The sequence below is a fragment of the Melanostigma gelatinosum genome, assembly GCF_949748355.1.
Source record: "Melanostigma gelatinosum genome assembly, chromosome: 5".
Lineage (NCBI taxonomy): Eukaryota > Metazoa > Chordata > Actinopteri > Perciformes > Zoarcidae > Melanostigma > Melanostigma gelatinosum.
The window spans coordinates 2583276-2607492 of NC_136638.1; the positions used below are offsets into that span (position 1 = coordinate 2583276).

At 41.4% G+C, this 24217-nt stretch overlaps 1 protein-coding gene across 3 annotated transcripts; it reads left to right on the forward strand.

Annotated features, from left to right (window-relative positions):
• Nucleotides 1-647: 647 nt before the first annotated feature.
• tctn1 (tectonic family member 1) lies at nt 648-24215 on the forward strand. Of its 3 annotated transcripts, XM_079268804.1 has the most exons (15): nt 648-779; nt 918-1006; nt 3631-3748; nt 6486-6619; nt 7441-7592; nt 7703-7805; nt 17392-17504; nt 17943-17963; nt 21369-21503; nt 21633-21758; nt 22406-22494; nt 22693-22830; nt 22942-23095; nt 23690-23821; nt 23937-24215. In XM_079268804.1, exons 1-15 carry the CDS (start codon nt 721-723, stop codon nt 24081-24083), a joined length of 1710 nt encoding a protein of 569 aa, XP_079124930.1. In that variant the 5' UTR covers nt 648-720; the 3' UTR covers nt 24084-24215. The 3 variants fall into 3 exon arrangements, with proteins under 3 accessions (XP_079124930.1, XP_079124929.1, XP_079124931.1); XM_079268803.1 differs by having other exon boundaries at nt 689-1006; XM_079268805.1 differs by lacking the exons at nt 7441-7592; nt 7703-7805 and having other exon boundaries at nt 689-1006.
• The last annotated feature ends 2 nt before the right edge of the window (nt 24216-24217 follow it).

A 24217-nucleotide genomic window follows, 5' to 3' on the forward strand; every position in this document is an offset into this window, starting at 1 on the left:
AGATTGGACCCATATCTGGACTTTGCATCTACTTCACGTTCACTAAATCAACAGCACAATACGGTGGAAAAATAAATATCAGTGCCTACAACTCTGAACACGAAAATGACTTTGATTAAACTATATCACGAACTGTATTGCATCAAACAATGCACCGATTAATCGAAAAGTTGATTATTGCTGTGTACATAGATAAATGAATATTAAACAGCATATAGGCAACTACTGATGCTAACGCACTCCCATCGGCCCAGATTAATTAATTAATGTATTAATTTCTTGCATACGGTCATTATATTGCCTTCACTTTTATTTTGAAATATTCTTCTGTCGGGTTACCTGTTGTGCTCTGCGTCTCGTTTTAAAAGGAAAAAATAAAAAGGGATTTGCAAAACCCAAAAACGAGAATACCATGGTATTTCCGTATTTCCGACTGAACGGTAAAACGGATGACTAAAACGTACACGGACCTTGGGGGACTTTGGTTCTTGGTTTTTCCGTTTTTGAATTCAGAACGAAAAACGGAAATACGACCGACCATTTCCGTTTTCCCGTTCTTGGTTTGAAACGAAAAACGAGAATACCATGGTATTTCCGTATTTTGGTTTTTCCGAATTAACGGTAAAACAAATGACCAACACGTACACGGACCAAGCTGCCATTAAACACCACAGAAGAAGAAGAAGAAGAAGAAGAACCATAGCAACGATTTAAACCAAGATGGCGGGGTTAGCCGCTGTGTTTTGGTCCACTTCAAACCTATTATGTTTGTTTCTCTTGTATTCTGCCGTAACTACACACGAAAATACAACATGCTACAGCTTGAATACGACATATTGTGACCAGAACGTAACAAATAATGTTACGGACAATTATACAACCACACAGCCTACAGACTTTGACTCGACAACACCGAGATACAGCAGAACAGAGGAACCCATTCAGCCGACATTGCCCGCTGAGCCCCTGCCCGTCTCCGGCCGCCTGCTCACTCCTGTCACTAAAGGTAATCTGTGGCTAGACCGCACTGCACTCCTCACTTATTAGTATTACGTTACGTAAAATAGCTACCGTTAGCCAGCGTACACCATGTTCTACACGTGTTGTGGAAGTATTTGTTAACTTAACGTTAACTTTCTTTTTACAAAATGAACGGTTTAGTTTAAATCAAATCAAATGAATGTGTCCGGCTGATGTCAAAAAGACAACTTTGAACTGAGATGTTTTTAAATAGAGTTTGGTGTAAAATACCAAAAATAGTCTTACATTTTTATTGTTTGCATATCATTTCGAATTTCTGACTGAAGAAAAAGAAAAAAACATGCACATTATACACACCCATGCATACAGATATCGACATGTTCCTGTAATCTATTATTTCCAGTTACATTAAGAGCTCTCTGGAAAGCAGTGTTCCAGTGTATGTGCCTAGGGCTTTTATCCTGAAAGATAAAACTGAAGGAGGGGAAGAGGAAAAAAGGTTTTACTGGTGAGTGTAAAGGAGATAAAGTTGTTGCCATCTTGGTGCAGACTACGGAGCCCCGTATTATTTCATAACTATTATAAAGTATAGGCGCAACATAACCTTCTGCTACATAGGTGTCAGCGGTGGGATATTGGAGCTGGATCCTTTCAACTAGGTCATTCAACACAAGGATGGACAACAGCATACTCATGCTGATGCCTCTAACGGCGGTGGCCACAGGATCTTGTGGCTGGTACGGTGAATGACACCTCACGAGAGGTCACCACACAGGTGAATGCAGGAGGCTCAGACAGGGATTCAGGTGTTCCCCAAGCACACAGTCTGTTGACACCGCCATCCACGGTGGACCTCTGACCTCATCACAGGGAGCAGCCGGTGGAACCGGAGAGTGAGATAAATGACCTGTCTTTCATTCATGCACTTTCACATGATGGGACTGGACTGAAAGAACTGCAACAGGCCGATCCAGATATTGATACGGTGTTGGATTGGAGGGATTCTCGACCACCTCGGGAGAAGATGAGTCAGCTCCAGGTGGCTGCGGTAGTTATGGACTGAATAGCCTTCTGTGGTGAATGGCCTACTCTGCCGGAGAGTGACTTCCTCCCTCACAAGGGGTGCTCAGTATCAAGTGGTCGTGCCCTCATTGCTTGTCCCTGATATGCTGCAGCATCTTCATGGACATGGGGATGTGGCGCCGCATTTCTCAGCGGAATGAGAGTGGGAACGAGCAAGGCAAACTTGTTACTGGCCCTATATGTTTCAAAGACATTCAACAGTGGTGCGAACAGTGCCTCCCATGTCAGACGCAGAGCCCCTGTGCCTAAGCACCGGGCGCCAATGGACGGGTCCCAAGCAACACGACCATTCCAGAGAGTGGCAATGGATAGTCTTGAATTACCAGTGATTTCTAAGGGCAATAGATATGTGTTAGTAGTGGAAGACTACTTTTCCAAGTTTGTAAACCTGTATGCTCTTCCTAATCAAACGCACCAATCAGTAGCACAGTGTCTGTTTGAGGATTACGTGCTGGTACATGGCGTTCCAGAAGTGGTTCACAGTGACCAGGGCCAGCAGTGTTTTCTTAAGGGATTAAGATAATATTCGCATGCCGTATAATCCCAAATCAGACGGCATGGTCCAAAGATTTAATCAGACTCTCATTGATCAACTGGCCGGAGCAGGTTGTTCATTATGATAGACTGAAACCTTGCACTTTGCTACGGCCTGCTGGTTCTTCAAGTAGCCTCCCGGCTTCTCCTCACCAAGCCCCTTCGCCGCAGGACGAGGGGTCGCCAGTGAAGCACAACAGACTGTCTTGTTCTAAGAGAGTTGTGAGACAACCAGCATATTTAAAGGACTTTGTCACTTGTCACTAATTGATTTGTGAGTGGTGAATGTGTGAATAGATCTGTTAACATGTTTTCTTCGCTGTAGCAGCACATGCTTTATATGTATGGTGTGTCCAAACGCTATGGTGTATGTCTGATGTCTATTGGGATTAGTGGGGCATATTATCTGGAGGCTGTGCAGTTGGGTGATGGGAGCATGTATAATGTTGTCTACTGTTACATTTTGTGTTGACATGATGTTACTGGGGTTTGGAAAATGTGTTTGTTGCATTTAGAATGTTTAGAAACTGTTTCTTTCTGGAGGAGGGGAGGTATGTACGCTATTATGGGGCTTTTATTGTGAAGGATAAAACTGAAGAGGAAAAAGGTTCTACTGGTATTTGTGAAGGAAATAAAGTTGTTGCCATCTTGGTGCAGACTACGGAGCCCCGTGTTATTACTATTATAAAGTATAGGTGCAATATAACCCTCGGCTACACTTCTAAGTACGCAAACAATATGTAAACATTACAATTATAAATGCACAAACGCATATAGACAATACGCTTTTGAAAATAATAACTAATTGTGTATAACATAGCTGCTCATTAAAATATCCACGTGCACATGCAAACATGTCATGTACAGGCACTGGGACATATCCTGCATAGCTTTACACAATGCACATGCTGATGCATTAAGTCCTTGTAATGTATATTATTGCAGTAAAAAGCACACCCACACCAAGGTGGATAAACTTAGCTTTGTTGTGAGAATGCCTTTGTCTAACCTGAGCATTGCTGTGTGTTTCAGTTGCCAGCTTGTGTCCCTGTGACAAGCACAAGGATGTGTGTGACATCAACTGCTGCTGTGACAGAGCATGTAGTGAGGAGGTTTCTCTGTTCACCGGCTGCTCAGTGGACACTGTCAGGCAAGTCTCCCACCTGGTCCAAAGGGAGGAGTGGGGGTTGCTGCTTACTAGCCTGCTGTGTCTTTTGTCATTTTCAGTCACAATGATTCATTAGTATCATGGACCTGCAAAGGGTTGTCACTGTAACAAAGCAGAAAACAGATTTCATTTACTGTCTATATTAAAAATAAATTTTTCAAACAATGGCCAAACATGGAAAAATGAAGGCCAGATGTTAATAAAGTCCAGATGAAAACATTGGGGAGGAGTAGAATTACAGTACTCTAACAGCTCACATAGTAAATTCAGTGGGATGTACATTTCCACACAGTACAACAAAACAGTTATGTCATACTCACCACTCTGCTGCTCCGAGTTTTCTTTTTGAAATACAGTTTTTTATTCACTTCTTAATTTAAATCACTTAACACATAAGTTTTTAGGTTCGTGATGAGTGGTGTTTAAGTCACCGTCAATGCAACTCAACTACATTTCTAATTAAAAGCCTAGAAGGTAAGGGAGGCCTTTAGCCCTTTGAGACCCTAGGCTTTGAATATGAAATATCAGTGCGGGAAGTGTTGTTTCAGTGACACCAGCTTAACATAGATGGAATGAGACAAAATGGAAGTGACTGGAATTAATAACTGAATGAAAATAATATTTCCAAGAAAGTGAGAGCAGCAGATTGGTGATTGAGTTTTTGTGTGAAATGTACATTATGTGGAATTTAATCAAGACAAAAATGTAAATACAATAAAATATGGGAAACGGGGGAAACTAGAAATGAAGGCATGCTGCTTCAGATAAAGGTCTAGTCCTCCCTGCAATATATGAAACCCAGGAGTTTTCCTCAGAATTGTAGCGACGTTTTTAGATCTCTGTAACTGACCATCATGCAAAGCTGGTGATTAAAACCTTTTTAGGTCCAATCACCTTTTAGGCAGACCTAATCACTCCATCTTTTAGGTCACAACTAAATTTCGAGTTGGCAAATATACGCGCGTCGTGAACACTTCCCGGCCATTTCCAACAACGTCCATGAAACAGTATTTGTAGTCACACACGGCCTGTACATTCAAAGAATGTTTCCCCTTTCTGTTGATGTAGTCTGTAGAGTTGGCACGTGGTTGTTTCACTTCGATATGTGTACAGTCAATGGCCCCCAAGCATTGTGGCATACCGTGTGCTTGGAAGAAGTTGACCACAAGGTCCCTCACTTCGGGCTCGGTACTCGGATTCTGGATGTACTTGGGACCCAGGAAGACGGTGATGGCCCTACAGACGTGTCTGATGATGACTGAAACAACTTGTCGAGATAGTCCAAATGCATTAGCGGTTTTCCGGAGTCTGCCCTCGTCACTCAGGTAATACAACGTGCACGCTACCTTTGTAAGTACATCCACGGGCGCCCTCATCGTGGTTGTTGCTCCCTCCACATGCGGACGTAACATTTCGCTGAGGTTGATCAATGCCGATCTGGACATTCGGAAGTTTTCTCGGCATTCTTCGGGAATCATAACTTCATTGATGAAATTATTCTACCAGGCGCTCGTTCTTCCTGGTCTCACCCAAAACCGGCGCTCCATGTACGGCTGATAGCGTCGCTGGTCTCGGGAATTGCTGCTCATCGCTCGAAGAACGGCTCGCCTCCTCCGCATGTAGGCATCAGCAGCATTGTAAGCATTGTAAAATGACGAATTTAACTCTACAATAGCTGCTACTACAGACAACAAAGCAAGCAAGGCTTGCCATTCGTTATCCATGTTGGAATAATCGCTGCTGGTCGCCGGCTGTTTTGTTTTCTTCCGGGTACGGGTCACGTGATAGTGAGTGTGACGAATCAGGGACGGAGACGTCATGGCTGGTAATAACCAATCCAGTAGCGAGCACGGCTGTGGGCTCATTTTTTTCTAACAGACATCCGTATCCAACGTTTACACTGAACCAAAACCCCGGGGTTCTCAAATACCTCCAACCTCGGCGGAGTTTTCAGGTTCCTCCGTTAAGGCTGCTCCAAAACTCCGGCGTCGTGTGGCTGCTCAGTGTAAACGTAGGAAAAGTGGACTAGTGTGGACATGGCATAAGGCAGAAGGCCACTGGGCCAGATGGTATCTCTGCATTTATCCTAAAAACATGTGCAGAGAAACTGACATCAGCATGATGCCCCATCTTTGGATATGCACACCACCCTCCGGAAGAAATCAGTAATGCTGCACAGACAATGCTATTAACAACATCGCACACCTGATGACTCAACATCTGGAAGACCCCAAAGCTTATGTACTCCCGTTTGTTGATTTTAGCTCAACTATTGATAGACTACAGCCTCACATATTGATTCAGAAATTGAAACCGATGGATGTGGATGTTATTTCTTTTTTTGGATGATATTTTTCTTTTTTACCCAATCGTACCCAGCGTGTTAGATTTAACAATGTAACCTCATATCCCAGATTAATCAGCACTGGTGCCCCTCAGAGCTGTGTCTGCATCCTAGTCCTCTTCACAGTACACTAATAACTGCACTAGAATCCACCCTGAAAACTATATTATCAAGTTCTTAGCAGCAGTTCATCAGTTTATCACTCTGAAATAGAGAGATTTATGCAATGAATGGTGAATGAGGAGATGTTAATTGACCCTTTGGCAGTGGGCGATCTTAGGCCGGTGGTTATTCACAATAGATAAGCAATGTAACATCTGTCTACACACATTATATGTTCTGGATCATCATTGGTGTTTCTTTTTTTGTTTGTAGTGGCAAAAAGCAGCTGTGCAGCAATGATGTAGCGACTTACTCTTTAGGGAGCAGGATTGATGGCTACTCAGAGCTACAGTCATCTGTTCGGAAGGAGACTAACTACGACGTCTTCTGCATTCAGTCACAGAACCGTAAGTCATGAATGGTCCTTCATTTGGATTTTAAATTAACTGTGAATAAAGTATCTTTAGGAAAATATCAATTATTACTTGAGTCTGACACCAATTTTTGAATTACTGGATTTAAATGAACATAAAGTGATGACTGCCAGCATGCTCCTAGTTTGGAGAAACACAAGTACAGGAGTGAACTAATGTACAGCTTAGGACAGAAAATGTGTCTATGTGTCAATTTGTGTGTATGCTGTATTTAGAATATTTCACCTTGACTGAAGCCATTATCTGTGCTCTCTTTAAAGCCACGAGACTCCATTGACAAAAATAGTAGTTTTACCTTGAAGAACGTGGGGAGGCCTTGTTCTGCCTCAGTCGGTTAGTTAGTTAGTGTTATTGTGTGACTTTGGTATTTTAAAGTGACAGCTTGGATTTACCAAAATCACACAGTAACACAAACAAACGCACTGATTGAGGCGGCGATAGACGAGCAACTTCCGTGTTCTGCTGGTTAAATGTTTTTGTCAATGGAGTCAGTTAGCTTTGAAGAGAGCACAGATGGATATGATGCCGTCGGAAAGGACGGCGCTCAAGATAATACACTGACTAGGGATAAGTACCTCAACCACACTCACAATCCAAACCATCCCTTTTATGCAGAAGTGAAAGGATAAGGTGGGTGTCATTTTTTTGTTTTCATTTGAATGAATGTATATTATGCAGAATATAATTGTACGCTGCTTTGATTATAAAGTGGTTGACTAGGTAAAGTAGGCAGCTATGTAACAAATTACTTTACTCCAAGTTTGTCTCATTTGCTGACAATATGTTCTGTCTAGGTGTTGATGGATTATCTCACCCCTCTCCTGCTCTTCCAACTGACAGCAACTTTGACTCACTCTTAAAAGAATTCACCAGCTTTATATTTGGCTCAGAGGAGAACGGTGGTCCGGTGACCCCTGCAGAGCTCCAGGCCTTGTCTGGATACCAGGCAAATCTCCGTTTTGATCGGTTATTCTGTCTCCGTTTGTCTCAAATTGATTATTTGTAATTATCGCGAAAGAGCAATGTTCAATCTCTGCTGATGGTTTATGGTTTCAGTGGGGCGATGTGATGGTGACAGCGGGAGAGAGTGGACAGAGAGGGATGTTCTGGCTGCCAGCTCCTTGTGTCACTGCTGACTGTGTGGACACCAGTCCTGCAGGTAACTGCAAGGGACAGTGCTACTTTTGCTAAAGTGTTGCAACTGTGTGATAATTATGGGATAATGATGAATGCTAAAAAGTAGTGTTACTGTAGTGGAGTAGTCATTAAGTCAGCAATATTTGTAACAAATCTGTCAATTCTGTCAGATTATCAGACTGAGGGTTTCATATCAGAGACCCAGCCCAGATGTGAGTACACTTGACTTGACCCCATAGTCCAGTTTGTTTGATTGGTGTGAACATTGTCGACCGATCCTTCCCGAGTACAGTTTGTGTGTATTTGAGTAGAGTTTGCATCAGTTTTAAAAACCCAACTGTACCAAAACTAGGAAGTGGACTGCTATTTCATGCAAGTTATTTAATTGCAGTGAAAATCAAGGCCACAGAGAGAAAAATGTGACAGGAGTGGAAAAACACCCTGAAACTGCTTTGGGTTCAGAGGGTAGCCAAATCCAGTGTTCTTTTCCTTCCTCCGTTCATTTGAATCTTGGAAGAACAAGGCCGAACCGAGGGCTGGAAGGTGGAGTTAAAGGAAACGCTTCTGCGCTGGCTCTATGGGCCCATGGATGCAGAAGATTGCGGGTAATCAGGGCCCGAGCACCGTCAACATCGGGCCATGGAGGCCCTATTGAAATCGCTAGGATTATAATTAGGGCCCGAGCACGACGTAGTCTGAGCAGAGGACCTATTGGTCTTCTAATGTTTATTATTATGGCCCAAGCACCGACGTAGTCTCGGAGCGGAGGACCTATTGTTATTCTAATTAGGGCCCGGGCACCGACGTAGTCGGAGCGGAGGACCTATTGTTATTCTATTGTTTATTATTATTATCGCGTGTTTCGTTGCAAAAAGGAGGTGCTTGGGATACTGGAATACTTTTGAAATTTGGCACGCAAGCCAGAATTTGCGAAAATTGCAGTTTGATTGGGGTGTCCAGCTGCGGTATGAAATATTGGCTCGATAGCGCCCCCCTATTGAGTAGCTCCAACATTAGGTTTCACCTAGCTATATGAAATTTGGTAGGTATGTAGATCGTGATGGGACGTACAAAAAAATCCACTTGGAATTTTTCACTAAACCAAACAGGAAGTCGGGCGTTTGAATTTTATTACGTTTTTGGACCATTTGTAGGAGCCCGACTTCAATGAACTCCTCCTAGAGATTTAACCCAATCGACTTCAGATCTTGGCAGTGAAAAGTTACTCAAAGATCAAAAAGTTATCGAACTATGTAGCGTGGCAGCAAAAAAAACATTCACCATGAAAAAGGAAGTTGTTGTAACTCGGCCGTACATTGTCTAATCTGCTCCAAATCTCTCATATGATAACATAATATCATAATATTATGAATTAATTAATTATATACCCAATAATCATATGAATTAATTAATTGATTATTATTATTAATATCATAACATAACATCCTGACTCAGAACACATCTATATGACAATTTACAATCATAGCAATAGCGCCACCTAGTGGCAACTGGGAAGTTGTACGTTTTGTACTTTGACATCCTGCTCCTCACAGATTAATCAGAAAAGTCTTAAGTCTTGATAATGCTTCATTGTGAAGATTATAAGAAGTTGTTGAAGGGCGGCGACGTGGCGGCTCGGCAACTTTCAATCATTCGTCATGAATGAATACACTGATGTAACTCATCAGATCTTTACCAAATTTCACATGTTTGATTAGACTCCAGGCCTGAAGACATCTGCAGGCCAATTTTGAATGATAGTCATAGCGCCACCTACTGGTAACAGGAAGTTAAAGTCTTTATACTTTGGCTTGTTTCTCTTAGTTGGTAAATCAGACCAACATCAAATTAGTTCCACACAAATGTAAGAAGTTCATAATGCCAGATCATGAAGCTTTTGATGTTTCGTCGAACGCCGTTGCCATGGCGACGCAGTCTTTGCCGTGAAAAGCGGAGGTATTTTTGAGAGGCAAAAAATGCTCGAAACATATGCAAACTTGGCACCCATATTACAAGCCCAAAATATAGTTGTATAATAAGATTTTATAGGTTCAGAGTGGCAAATCGGCTCAATAGCGCCCCCTACAAAATTTCGACGAAGCAGCACTAGGAAGCCATGTCCCCACCCAAATCTAACCCTTAAGAGTCATGGTTATTCCCGGATTTTACACGCGGGCCTTTGTGGAGGTATTGTAGCCGCGTAATGTTCCTCGTTGCTCGACCTGGATGAGCGCTTTTCTGCTGGAGACAGGCGGGTGTTGTGCTAGTATTCTGACCGCGTAATAGGGAGAATGAGAGGCGGTGGTGGAGAGGGGAAAAAAGGTTAGTGTTAAAATGTTGATTAGAAACGTATTTGTAATAAGTCAAACACAAACGTAATCAGGGATAAAATACGTTTTTAGTCAAACGTAATTGAGAATGCATTTTAGTTTTGGGGGAACGTCATTTTTAGGAGACAGGACGGTTGAATGGTGTAACAATTAATATTAAATATAATTTTAAAAAATGTAAGTGGGATTTTTTACAAAATAAAAACATGAATTATAAAAATTCCCTTTGTAAGATTTTTATTTAAAATTTAAAACTTACAATTTAATAAATAAATGCACTTCAGCTCCTTCCGCCAGTCTTTTACGTACACACTAGCCAGCCTAGCTTGTGCAGCTAACATCAGCTAACAGCTAACTTCATCCATTCAGCAACATTCATGCAAATATGCAAACTGGCTGAAATCGGGGAAACTGTCAAGTGGGACATCTGAAGCTATCAGTCATAAAAGAGGAGAGACAGAGAGAGAGAGAGGGGAATCGGAGGCGAGAGGAATGGAGAGGTGCGTTGGGGAGAGACCGGGAGAGGAAATCGAACGGGAGTCTTAGAAAGATGAGACGGAGGAGACCGAAAAGGAGGAAGGGATTGCACAGACAAATCGGGAGCACATCGGCCCATCGCGGAGTCACGGTGAAAAAAGAGGAAACGAGCGTGATCATCAGACTGGGGAAAAAAAGAGGAAATATGATCAATGATCTGGGTCTGGGCTTCACTTGGATTGCCAATGCAGATGCAGATTGCCCAAAGCCACAGTGCGTGGTGTGCAGTGAGGTTCTGGCTAACAGCTGTCTGAAGCCCTCTGATTTACGTCGCCACCTGAACACCAAGCATGCCAGTGCAAGTCAAAAGCCCCTTACATATTTTGTATCGAAATTGGAGGAGTTACAAAACAGCCAAAAACAACTGCAGTCATGTGTTGGGTCTACAAAACACGCACTACGGGCTTCATATCTGGTTACAGAATAGCAAGAAAGGGGCTACCGCACACAATCGCCGAAAGAGATGGTGGAATGTATGATTGGAGAGAGAGAAGCAAAAAAGTTGGACATGATCCCGCGTCCAACAACAGTGTGTCGCACCGCATCGATGCTTTGTCCGAAGACATCCTGGCTACATTAGTCGGTCGCGTGAAGAAGAAAGAAGAGTGAGGTTTACTCTCTGCAAGTAGACGAGTCAGACGAGTACAGATGTGGCTAATCTGGCCAATCTTCTGGTGTACGTCTGTTACCTTTTCGAAGGCACGGTGCAGGAAGTTTTTTTGTCTTTTTTATCTTGTAAACAAATGCCACGCGCAAGCAAACTGTTCTCTCATTGGTCCGATTTTTATGCGGCTATAAACAGGCTCTGTTGCTTTTTTTTTTAAGGTGTGGGGGATTGACAAATTTTACACTTTGATGTACGCCTCCTAGCCATTTCACCAGATCAACCTCAAATTTCAGAAAGAAAGCCTTAAGACATTGATAATAGTTCGTCATGAATTTTTGTGAGTTTTCGTCAAAAGATGTTGCCGTGGCAACGCATTATTCATCATGAAAAGGAAGCAGATTTTTCTGTGGCTTAGGATGATCAAATAGTCATGGTGTCAAAGATGATATAGATGACATAAATATCTCATATGGGTTTTGCCTTTTCTATCACAAATTGCCTTGACAGCTCCCCCTACTAATATTCAAAACAGCAGCCTCAGCGGTACATTTCACCTAGATGTGTGAAATTTAGTAGGCAGATGTATCACATGGAGACTTTAAAAAAAGTATCTTGAGACTCTGATCTAAATTATAGAAGAAGAATAAGGAGAAGAGTGGGGCGACTGTGGCTAAGTGGATAGCAGGGCCGTCTTTCAATCAGAGGGCCGGGCTAGTCGCATGTTGATGTGTCCTTGAGCAAGACACTTAACCCCAAAAATTGCTCCCGTAGCTGTGCCTACGGTGTATAAATGTGATAAACTCTGAATTGTAAGACGCTTTGGAAAAAAGCGTCTGCAATGTAAGAAGAAACATTCCTTTATGTGCGGAAGGTGCGAGGGCCCGTACATCGCTGCTTGCAGCTTTAATTCAGTGTTGCTATTTTCCATTTTGATGTGTCTGTTATGTGCCTCAGTGTTGTATATGTGCTTGTACTGTAGGCGGGTTTGTTCTGCCTGACGCCTGCTGCAGCCTGTTATGTCTGCTCTGCTCTAGTGTCTTATGTACACTTGTCTTTTGCTTATGTGTATTGGTTTTGTCTATACGTTAGTCTGTTTATGAATTTTACTTCTATTTTATTTATTTATGTTTTGAGATTTTGTGATTTTAGGCTGCCTTCAAACATCTGGACGGGGACAGCAGATGAAAACTAGCCTCTCTGGCTAACTCTGGCTCACTTACAGTTGGACTGTTGAATGGTGTGCATTGTCCCTGCAAAATAAACAAATAAATCAATTATTTTATGATTTGGCACTTCAAACCCTGAAAATGTCAGGCGGTGCAACCGTCCTAGCAAATGAACAGACTAAGAAAACTATTAAAAAAGGTATTTAAATGATAATTAATTCAAAATAAAATACTGTGGCATTTTATTGTTGATACAATTTAAATGAACCAAATTTTTACAAATACCAATACTTTTAAGCTGTTGAGATAATTTAAAATATTTTGTCCAGCAATTTGAATGTCAGGATGGTACAAATGTAAAGATGGAACTTTTATTGTAAGATTAAAGTGCAGAACAGTAAACACGATATTGCATCATCAAGAGGACCTCAACTGACCTTTATGGCAGGGTGAAAATGTTTTTATATCTCTTTTAAATATTGATAAAAAATAGTTACTTTCAGGCTGGTGCACTTTTCATGTCAGGTGGTACAACCAATGTAAAACTAAACTAAAACATTTTCATTTTATCATACATTTCTTTATTCTATTTAAAATGTGACATCATCACAATGTGATGGCTACATGAACCGGAAGTATCCAAGATACTACACCCCCCCTTCTTTTGAAACAAAACATGGCTATAGCTACCAAATTAAATAGTAAACATGCATTTAAACATTTCAGAAAAACTGCATATGGCAGCTACGTATGCCAAATCTGCAAGAACACTGTTACTGAAGGAAATATGAAAACAATTTTCTCATCAACAGTTCATGTCTAAACAGCATTTCAACTGTTTCAAACTTAAACACTTTATTTTCATGAACATATCCTTCAGTTCTTTTCCTGTTGGGAATCACAAGTCTAATATGTCTCTAGTCTTCACTATGCTGCCTGATCTGGTGGTAGTACAGTCTGGTGGCTGTTTGGGACCTGCTAGTGCAGGGTCCTGCTGTACTGTTTGAGACTCAGTGTCCTCAGGCTCCACCTGGTGGTTGTTTGGTGGAAGCACCTGGCTTGCGCCACTTTCACACATCTGCAGGAGGTGACGCCGGTTACGCCTGAGCATGTGACCTCCATCAGTGCGAATGTTGTCGGACCTCTGGGTACCTGCTGGCTCGACTACTGTTGCGGGTTCCCAAGTCCCTGTGGGAAGCTGGAAACGGACCATAGCTCCCTCTGGTAGTGCCGGTAGTGTCCTAGCATTCCTGTCGTAGTATTGTTTTTGTCTCTGTTGGCACAGTTGCCTTCTGCTGTGAACTGCGCTGTGACAGACAAGTTCAGGTTGCAGTTGTTTTTCTGTGATTGGTAGGATTGAGCGCAGACGCATGCTCATGAGCAGCTGCGCTGGCGACTTCAGTCCATCAACTGGTGTGTTCTTGTATTCCAGTAAACTGAGGTACGGGTCTGTCTGCTGTGCATGTGCTTTGTCCATGAGTGCCTTGACAGTCTGAACAGTCCTTTCAGCCAAACCGTTACTCTGCGGGTACAGCGGGCTGCTCGTGATATGCTCAAAGTCCCATGCGTGAGCAAAACCTCTGAACTCTTGTGAACTGTCCATTGTCACTGATTACTGTGGGGTATTCCAAATCTGGCGAACATGGATTTCAGCTTTTGGATGACAGTTGCAGATGTGAGGTTGATGATTTTCTCTACCTCAAAGTACCTGCTATAATAATAGTCAACGACAACTATATAGTCGGTACTGCGCCAGGTGAACAAGTCTGTGGCTATCGTTTGCCAAGGTCATTCCGGGATAGGATGCGAGAGCATCGGTTCTTTTGTATTGGAGCTGCGTCGCTCCAGGCAGATGCTGCAAGATCCTATTAGTGCCTCTATCTGTTTGCACATTCCGGGCCAGAACAGTACGTATGTTGCTCGCTGCTTACACTTTTCCATCCCTAAGTGTCCAGTGTGTATGCGTGAAAGCATTTCAGCTCTGAGTGAGTGTGGCACAATGATTTTTTTCACCTTTTGAGCAGGATCCCGTTTGTCTCTGATATCTCGTCCCGATGATTCCAATACTCAGCGACAGCAGGCGGACATCTTTTGTTCGACTCAGGCCATCCTGCTTGGATAACATGTCTCAACATTGAGAGTTGCTCATCTTGTACTGTGGCGGCTTTGATTTCTGCCATTTTGCGATCACTCTCTCCGGTGCACTGCTGTTCACCGTGTGGATTTGTAAATCCATGCCTTCACTCAAAGAGTTATCAGCACACTCAATCGGCTTTCTGGACAGCGTGTCTGCGACCGGGATTTGTTTTCCAGGCTTGTGTGTAGTGGTAATGTCGTACCTTTGTAGTTGCAGTATCATGCGTTGTAGGCGTGGCGGTGCGGCTGCCAAGGGTTTCCGCATGATTGACTCCAGTGGTTTGTGGTCTGACTCGATGATCACCTGTCGTCCGTACAGATATTGATGAAAGCGTCTTCATCCAAAGAGCACTGCGTACAGCTTCTTTTCGATTTGAGCGTAATTTTCTTCAGTCTCATTTAGTGTCTTGGATGCGTATGCGACTGGTTTCTCTCCCTGGAGCAAGACTGCTCCTAAGCCGCATTTTGATGCATCGACTTGTAGTTTCACATCTTTGGTGTGGTCGAAGTATGTGAGCACTGGGCCGGGCTCCTGTATTAGCAGGTCTTTCATTTGCTGGAAAGCAACGTCTTGATTTGAGTCCCACGTGAATTCACTGTTCTCTTTCAGCAGTTGTCTGAGCGGGGCAATTGTCTCTGAAAGTCTGGGTGCAAACTTGGAGAGGTAGGTGACCATTCCCAGTATGGTCTCCAGCTCTGCTTTGCTGCGTGGAGGAGTCATTTCTTTAATAGCCTTGACCTTGTTAGGGTCGGGCTTGATGCCTTCTCGTGTCAGTTTATGTCCAAAATAGCTCACCTCAGAGACGCAGATGATGCTTTTGTCTTTGTTTAGCTTTATTCCTCTCTCTCTGGTTCTCTCCAGCATGGCATGCAGGTTGGCATCGTGCTCCTCTTTGGTGCGGACATACACCAAAATGTCATCTACGATGGCTGCGACGCCCTGAAGCCCCTCGTAGGCCTCATCAACTCTCCTCTGAAACTCATCCTGTGCAGAAATGATTCCGAAAGGGAGCCTTTTGAACCGATATCTGCCGTAGATGGTGTTGAACGTGGTCAGCATGGATGATTCATGGCTGAGTTTTATCGTCCAGTACCCAGATCTAGCGTCCAGTACACTGAAGTACTGTGCTCCGGCTAGTCTTGGTGTGACATCATCTAGAGTGGGAAGTGGATAGTGGGGTCTCTGGATAGCTTTGTTTAGGGTGATCTAAACACACCCTAAGCTTTCCTGTTTTCGGCTTTTCTACTGCCACTCGTGCATTCACCCACTCAGTCGGCTCTGTGACCTTTTGGATTATGTCCAAGTTTTCCATTTCGTCAAGCTCATCTTTGAGTCGGTTGCGCAGGGCATATGGGATACGGCGAGGTGGGCACACCACCGGTATTGCTGAGGGTTTAAGGCGAAAGGTGCATTCTCCAAGGAACAGTCCAATGCTTTTAAATACGTCTGCAAACTCTTCTGTGATGCTGGTGTGTGTTTTGGCTGTGCGTCAACCATGTGCACTAGCTTGACCAAGTTTAGGTCTAAACATGCACGTCGGCCCAAAACAGGAGGCGCATTTTCTGCATACACTATGTCAAAATCTAGCATGGCTGTTTTCTGCCTGTATCTGCATGCTAACTTGCAAGCTCCTTTTACCTCAAGTCTCTGTCCACCATATCCTGAGATGTTGCTGTCTGATGGACCTAATGCAATACTCCCTAATATTTTGTGAAATATGTTTACTGGTATCACATTAGCCTGGGCACCTGTATCTATCTTGAGCTTTAGCTTGTGCTTCGCTCTTCCTATTTCTGCCTCTGCGAATGCCTGTTCCCTTGTTCTATTTTCATGCTTTTTTATAATAGTGTCAATGTACAGATCCACTGGTGCCTGTTCTGTGCTTTCTGAAACAGCATTGACTTTCTTGGGCTTGTATTTTGATGGCTGATACTGTGTTTTTGTCCTACACATATTAGCAAAGAGAGGGGGGGACATTGTGAACCCCCCCCCCCCCCCATCAGCCAGCTGTCCAAAACAGAAAAGACAAAATTGAGGCAGCAGTGGAGGCAATATCAGGGAACAGGGAAGGAAGGAAGCAAAAGGCTATGGAGGAAATCTGGAATTTCACCCTCCCAACATTGACAAAGAGAATATTGTCAATTTAGATGGACAGCAACCCAGAAGAACTATCTTATTGAATGTATTAATTTGTATATTTGTATTATTATGTTTCTCTGTTTAATTTTATTATTGATGAATTTAATTTATATTTCCACCCCCCAAAAACACCATACGTAATGTGGAAAACTGATTTTACAATAGTTGAATACATTTGCAAAATTGTAGTTGCTGAACACTTTGACAGTGTCATAACAACTTCAAACAAAACAGGTCCTGATTGCACCTACAGAGTCTCACTTATGGACATGACACGACTGCTGACACGACTGCTTTCATAATACCTATAACAAGCATGGTACAAAGTGCATCCCAAGTAAAAACAGCGACACACAGTAAAGGCTGATAAGTGTGAATTATACGGTGTAACATTCAGGAGAGTGGTGAGAATATTCTTCGTCAGAAACATAAGGCAAAAATCATACTTTTATGTAATCATATTAAGATTATTTCGTCTTTACATGCCATTTTTTATACTCTATCAGTTTAATACTTTTTTCAAAATTTGCTTATATTTTGTAAAAGGAATACTTAGAAAATACATAAAAATGATTATAATAATTACGTCGTCTCATTGTAATTTCATATTTCAAACATGCTAAAAGACTTTAACGGAATCGTGTTTTTCATTTGCGTGTTGTTGCTTACGTTTTTCCTGTTTGTCTCCCCAGCGTTCTTAAAGGATCAGAGCAGTCGGTGTTCTCGGCGTGTGGTTCTGAAGCAGGACTGCGGATCTCTGCTTGCCCTCAATATGGAGACGTACACCGACATCCGGGTCTTTGCTGTGAGTCCCACATTTACTCTGCAATACACTGAAGGAAAACATTTACGTTCAAACACTGTCACATCCTCAGTGAGGGACGTTTAATGCACCCCAGAGGATACACTGGTATTAAATGGTTAATCCACCTGATTTATATTAAAATCTTGTGTGGGTTCCCTAATTTTATTTATTTTAAAGTACAATACCTAACAGCTGAAGTAATCTCTTAGGTGTTGTAATTTACCTTTCGGTGAGTTGTCTTTTTGTCCACCTTCTTTTCTGAATCTGCTTCAGCCATTTTCATTTCTCTAAGTTTTGAGTTTACTCAATTTTTTTACATTTTTAAATAAGAAAACAAAGTAGCATGGATGTTTGTGCACAAGATAAATGAGTCACTGTATTGGAAATGCTGAAAGAATCGGTTGAAAGATGTTAAACCAAATCTTTTCCACTCAACAGGGGAAGACTCAAGATGCAGCAGTAAGTATGCCTACTTTTTTCTTTGACTCTGTAAGTAAATTAGGTGATCGACAGAAAATTAATTGACATATTTGATAAGCGATCAATCATTTAAGTCAGTGGTTCCCAAACTTTTTCTGTCAAGCCCCCCTTTGATGATATAGGAACGTTGTAAGCCCCACCCCAAATGGGTCGTACCTTCTTTGTTTTAAATGAATTGCATTATATATAAACTCTATAAAATATTAGTTTTTCCTTCTAAAATAAGTACATATCACTTCACTTTTTCCACTTTACAGTTTATTGTTCAGTTTGTTTTACTGAAACAAAATAGCAATAATAAAATCAATTTCCAAAAAGATTGGACTTTGGATTGCTTTCAAGTAGTGCTTTCACACATATTAATTGCATTACATTCTTCAATATATTTTCAAGTAAAATTAACTTCAAATGTTAAAATTGAAGTTAGGAACAGTGCAACAACTTACATTTCCCCATTTAACAGTAGGTTTTTCAAACTGAATTTGTGTGCAAGAAAATAAAGAATCCTACATATAGAATAATGATCAAAGACAAGATGTGTAAGTTACTCAGTGCTTTCTCTGCATCGATCACATTCCTATTCCTGCATGTAAATTGGTTTCTGACATATTCTTTTGAAAATAAAATGAACTTTATTTCTTTTAAGTGCAAACAACGTATATTTCCTCATATTTAACAGTGAGTTGTGCTTACACAGGGACAGATGCAGCTTTTACAAAGTGACTCTGCTGGGCATGACAGTTTTCCAATTTATTTTTGAAAAACTCACGGTGCTTGTTCACATGATCGGGGTGGTGGGTTTCCAAGTGTCTCTTCAATGTAGTGGGCTTCATACTGTTTGCCGCCAGTATGTTAAGACACACAACACACTGGGGTCTCTCTTCTTGGCCGACCATAGTGCTTGTAAAGTCCAGGGACAGATACGCCTCGTTATATTTTCTTGCTTTTACCTTTTTTTGTGCCGTTGTTGTGGTGGTCGCGTACGTTACAGCTGTAACAGACTTGCCATCTGATTTGCGCTTGATACCAGTCACAAATCTGTCCATCTTGGTGCATCGCTTCCTTCCCCTATCTCTTATCTTTTTCTCTTTCTGTGTCTCTCGCGCTCTCTCTCGCTCTCTCTCTCTGGTTTTGCCGCTAGTCATTCTGTAACATGAGCTGCTCTGGAGGGCGCGGTTGGAACACACTGCATGTCACGTCGCCTCCGCTTGATTTATTTTCATTTTATTTTCATTTCTTAGGTGCAACCATATGATATAGTGCCCTATCTTTACAACTTGTTTGCAATTGTATTTGTTATAATTTTATTTTATATTGTTTTACAAACATCTTGAAACACATGTTGTGCAAAATCATGCCTTCATATACTGTATATGTGTATAGTCGCATGGTCTCTCCATTATCTGAAAAGTTATGTCTTTAGACTGTTGACATAACATTAAAAACTCACATGCCATCACATCTCCTGCCTTACCAGGAAATTTAGCAAGACACTGACAATCGTGTTGCGCAAAGAATAGGTGGACCACAAAAACATGTCACAGAGTGCAGTAAGTTAGCACAGACAACAGGTTGACTGCTGCAATGTGAGGACCGAAAACATTGTTACATTTCTCTCTGTTACCGAGAAGAAGTAAGTATTCAGTTATTGTCATATTTGCATTGACACAACACTTTACTTTTTGCTTTACATTTCTGCAATCTATGAAATCAAAACAAATCGGTAGCGTCTTAGATTTCTCAGTAAGGTTTTTCCTAGAATGAAAATCAAGCAGTGGGATAGTGATAGAGATATGTAATCCACAACAGTGAACATCCTGTCTGCTTTAATGATGCTGTAATGCACTGCAAACATTTTGAATCAATCAGTGTCGTAATTATCCCATGATAAAAACATATCTATAAAACTGGAAGAAAAAAAAGATAACTAACATCAGCATACAAAGGTGCCATGCCATTGTTCTGATGGCCCACTATTACACCAATAGTCCAAAAATTGTCCCATTGGACCAAACGGCCATTTGTCCGACAGCCCGTTATCAAGAAAACAAATAGCCATTGTTCCAAAGGCCCATTGCTTCTGAAATACACACACTCCCTGCAACAACGGGAATGTCAATAGTTTAGACTAACCCTATAAACCAGTGGTTCTCAACTGGTCTGGCTGCGGGACCCACCATAACCCCTTAATGACAAGCCGGGACCCACCACCCAAATTATATATATATATATATATATATATATATGTATGTATATGTATATGTATGTATATATATGTGTATATATATATATATATATATGTGTATATATATATATAATTTGGGTATATCTATATTCAAGACGTCTAGTAGTAACGTCTCTGTGTAGTAAACAACTGTCAAATCAAATAAAGAAAGCACACATCAATTATATTTTAACAAATATTATTCTCATTTTTAAAATTTAACTGGATGGATTATAAATACATGAATACATGTTCTTCTCATTTCAAGTAAAATAACAGCTGGATTAAAAAATAAATTACGCAATGAAATTCAATTTAGAAAAAATATTTTTACTGAATTACGCTGCAGCTTTAAACTCAGTCCATTCAGGGTGAAGTGAAAAATCCACAATATTATATTTTTCTCATCTTCCAAAAAGAGAAATTAGTGTTTGAAGAATTCACCTCTATGAGTCTGTGCAGTCAGAGTCTAATGACTCTGGTCTCTCTGGACATTTCTCTCTTTTGGAGATCGTCCTATGATTTGACTTTCACAACTCACAGCTCAATAGTCCTGCTCTGCTCTCTCTCTCCTCGTCTGTCCCTGTGTGTCACGGTGTGTGTACATCTCACTCAAGTCAGGAAACTTGTCAGAATACTCATATTTGATTTGCTGAGCTTCATCACGTGATGTGATTCACACCGCATTGGTCGGTGTTTTTCCTGCACCACTGAACAAGTGCCGTAAATGCTGGAATAATTCCGCTGCATAAAACAAATGCCCTTCAAAATAAAATCACAAATTTTTTTATTTTATTTTTATTTATTTTTTTGAAAACGGGTCCGCGACCCACTTTTGGGTCGCGACCCACCAGTTGAGAATCACTGCTATAAACCAATGTATTGGACACGTGCATTTTTTGACCTGATGGTGGCACTAGATGAAAAGTCAGAGGATCACTAAAGGTATTAAAATTCCTCCTGATGTCTGTACAAAATCCAGAGGCCAACCATCCAATAGTTGAGGTTTTTCAGTCTGGATTAAAGTGATGGAGCAACTGATCCACCAGCTTTGCTTTCCTGTAAACAAACTCTACAGACTGATGTAAGCGGGTAAATCTGAAAATATATTTTTGTTAAATAATTGTGGATTAATGTGGATGTTTGTGATGTTGCTTGAGCTTGTTCCTGTTGAGGTGGCGTCAGTCATCCTGCAGTCTGTTGATGGGACTCAGACAGAGTTGATGATCAGTGGTGGAGAAAACCTCAACCCTGTTCTCCTGAACCCGACCGTCTGTGCTAATGTGGTGCTGAAGGTGAGTCTACTCCAACACACAACCTGTATTTTGAGATACATAGCTGAAGTTTTAGACTTGGAATGAAAACTCTTGCAAATAAAATAAGTCATTGTCTGCTGGACCAATTAGACATTTGTGTCTCCATAGGTTGCTTATGTGACTAAGTACAACCCAGCTGGTGAGATAGTGAATGTGACGGTGTCTCTGGTACTTGGATTTGCCCGTGAAGCAGCACTGTCCCTGGAACAGGAGTTTCGCATCACATTTTTCCAGGTTGCCTCAACAAGGCATTGTCTTTGTATTGTGGAGTGTCTGAACCACCATTTGAAGTCGTATTTACTTTCAAAACAGGTTTCATAAAACAAGATCAGTATGAGTTAAATGAACGGATCAGGTCCTTGCTGGTAAATTTGCCAGGACTGCATTGTGAGGAGAGCTTGAGCTTTCTATTGTATCTGAGTTGTTGAAACTAATAGAGCAGTTTTCAGTTGCCTCACAACTTTAACTTTATTTGTCCCCAAAGGTTGCAGCATAGAGTGCAATATTTAAAATGGTAGAGGCCGCAAAGCTTAAGATATGACTGAAACTTCTGTAAAGACTAGAGTGAACCTGCTCTCTCCATGCAAGGGTGCAGATTTGTAAAACATTTTAGAATCAAATCTGATGATATAGACACTCATAGCACTCAAATTGTGTCTTGATTGCAGACATTTGATAATGTAACAAAAACCATTGGGTATGGGGTTGCCAGGTTGCTCCTCAATGTTTTAAATTTGCATGATCCTGTATTTTTGAGAAAAGCTGCAAAATGACTGTAGAATTCTAGCATTAAAGGGAAGTTTCCCTTTCAATCATTGATATAGGGTGTTAAAACAATTTTTTTCTGAAATAATGTACTTTAGCTTGTCTCTATTAAACAGGAGGATGGGGAAGAGGCGGCCATCCACTGCAGTGGAAATCCAGGTTATGTGGTTGGACTACCTCTTGTATCTGGAACAAGAACAGCAGAATATCCTTTACCTGCCTGGACGCTGGATTTCCCTCACCTTGATTTACAGACAGTATGAATCAGTGTGAATAGAAACATTTTAGTTATATCTTTGGACAGTAGTACGTAGTATGGATACTTTGCCAGTGTTTGATGAGAAAGAGATGATGTTCTGATGTGCTACAAGGCCCAGGATTTGTCCTTAACAGTTGTTGTCACAGGGATCTCTCGAAGCGTCGACCCCAGAGACACAGTATCTCTTCTCCACAGTGCTGAGGACCAGGACTGTCTGCAGGGACCACATAGGCGCTCCCCTGTCCTGTTCGGTCTGGACTCTGTGTCTGGCTGCACATTAAGGCAGGACATATCTCAACACTCAATACTCAACACATCTGCTTACTATGTTCTGGTACAGTGCTTCCTTGTGTCTTAATACATATATGATGGTGACTTGTCTTGTCCCTGCAGACTGAAGGATGCTGCCAACTGCTCCCTGGTCCTTGAGGTGCTTTTGGATGCTTTGAGAGGACCAAACCATGCCAATTGTGTGGCATCTTTTGGAAACTCCCCACTAGACTATCCACTGGACTGGATGCCGATCGAGAGCAACTTTAATCCTGTGGTGAGCATGGTTTGAAAACAGAAAAGAGTCTCGGGTCTAGTCTCATCCTGAATCTGATTGGAGAAGTGTAAATCAATCCAGACCAAATATGTCCAATACCTATAACATTTCAGTGCATTTTTATTTGTGACAGTTTGTGTGTCTTAACGAGTCTTATATTGTATTATATTTGATTTGTTTCTACATTGTTTTCCCATTATTTTTTTGTATTTTTCTATATATTACTAATAATTATTTCCCCTTTTTTTTAAACATATTTATTTGTCTTGTTTTTGTAATTTCCCTTTTTTCATGACTTTACACATATATTGATTGTTGGAAGTGATTGAGCCTAATTTGCACATTTGTATGACTGCTAATCACTACTGTTTGTGGGTTAAGTGTATGGTTTACATACCAGAAACACTTGTGGTTGTTTTTTTATAACTGACTTCAATCATTCATCAATTCATATTCAAATTTCAGGGTGAGATATTATATGTTTGCCTTATATAGAAAATAAGTTAAAGACACTGCATGTTGACAGAAAGCTCATTTCATTTATGGAATCTGTGTTGTGCGGCCCCAATCCAGTAGTATTGTTGTGTTTTGCAGGAAGCACAGAGTTGCAGCATCCCACTTTCACTGCACTTACAAATTGAATGGACTAAATATGGATTGTTGATGAACCCCCAAGCTCAGATAGTGAGCATCAAAGAAGTGATCCGAACCAACACTACCAGTTTGGTAAGACTCGGCTTTGTCATAAATACTGGCATACTTGCAGGTTTTAACCCTCCCAAAAACTGCAATGGCAGTCTAATCATTTATACTGTGTCTGACTGTCTTTGTTCTGCCTCAGGACATGTTGTCTGGAGGAAGCAGCATCCTGTCAATCAGGAGCTCAGTGGCCTTTGTACCAGTTTCTGCTGCTGCTCTTCCTGGTTACAGAGCCACACCCACCATCAATGCCAAATTGCCCTTTGATTTCTTTTTCCCTTTTGTCTGAACACAGAACACGCATGGAAAAAGGGAAGAAGAGTTCATGGTCCCTCTTTTGTCCAAACAGTCCACATGGATTTACCATACACCTTGTTAATACACCAAGCACTGTTTGTATGATTTGTAAATATAAAAAAACTT

Bases quoted from the DNA above. Each gene is read 5' to 3' on its own strand.
- tctn1 (XM_079268803.1), top strand. From the start codon at position 721: ATGGCGGGGTTAGCCGCTGTGTTTTGGTCCACTTCAAACCTATTATGT. The intron at 6,620-7,440 runs GTAAGTCATGAA...TGTTCTGTCTAG, and splicing joins CTGCATTCAGTCACAGAACC to GTGTTGATGGATTATCTCAC. The intron at 21,504-21,632 runs GTGAGTCTACTC...GTGTCTCCATAG, and splicing joins GTGCTAATGTGGTGCTGAAG to GTTGCTTATGTGACTAAGTA.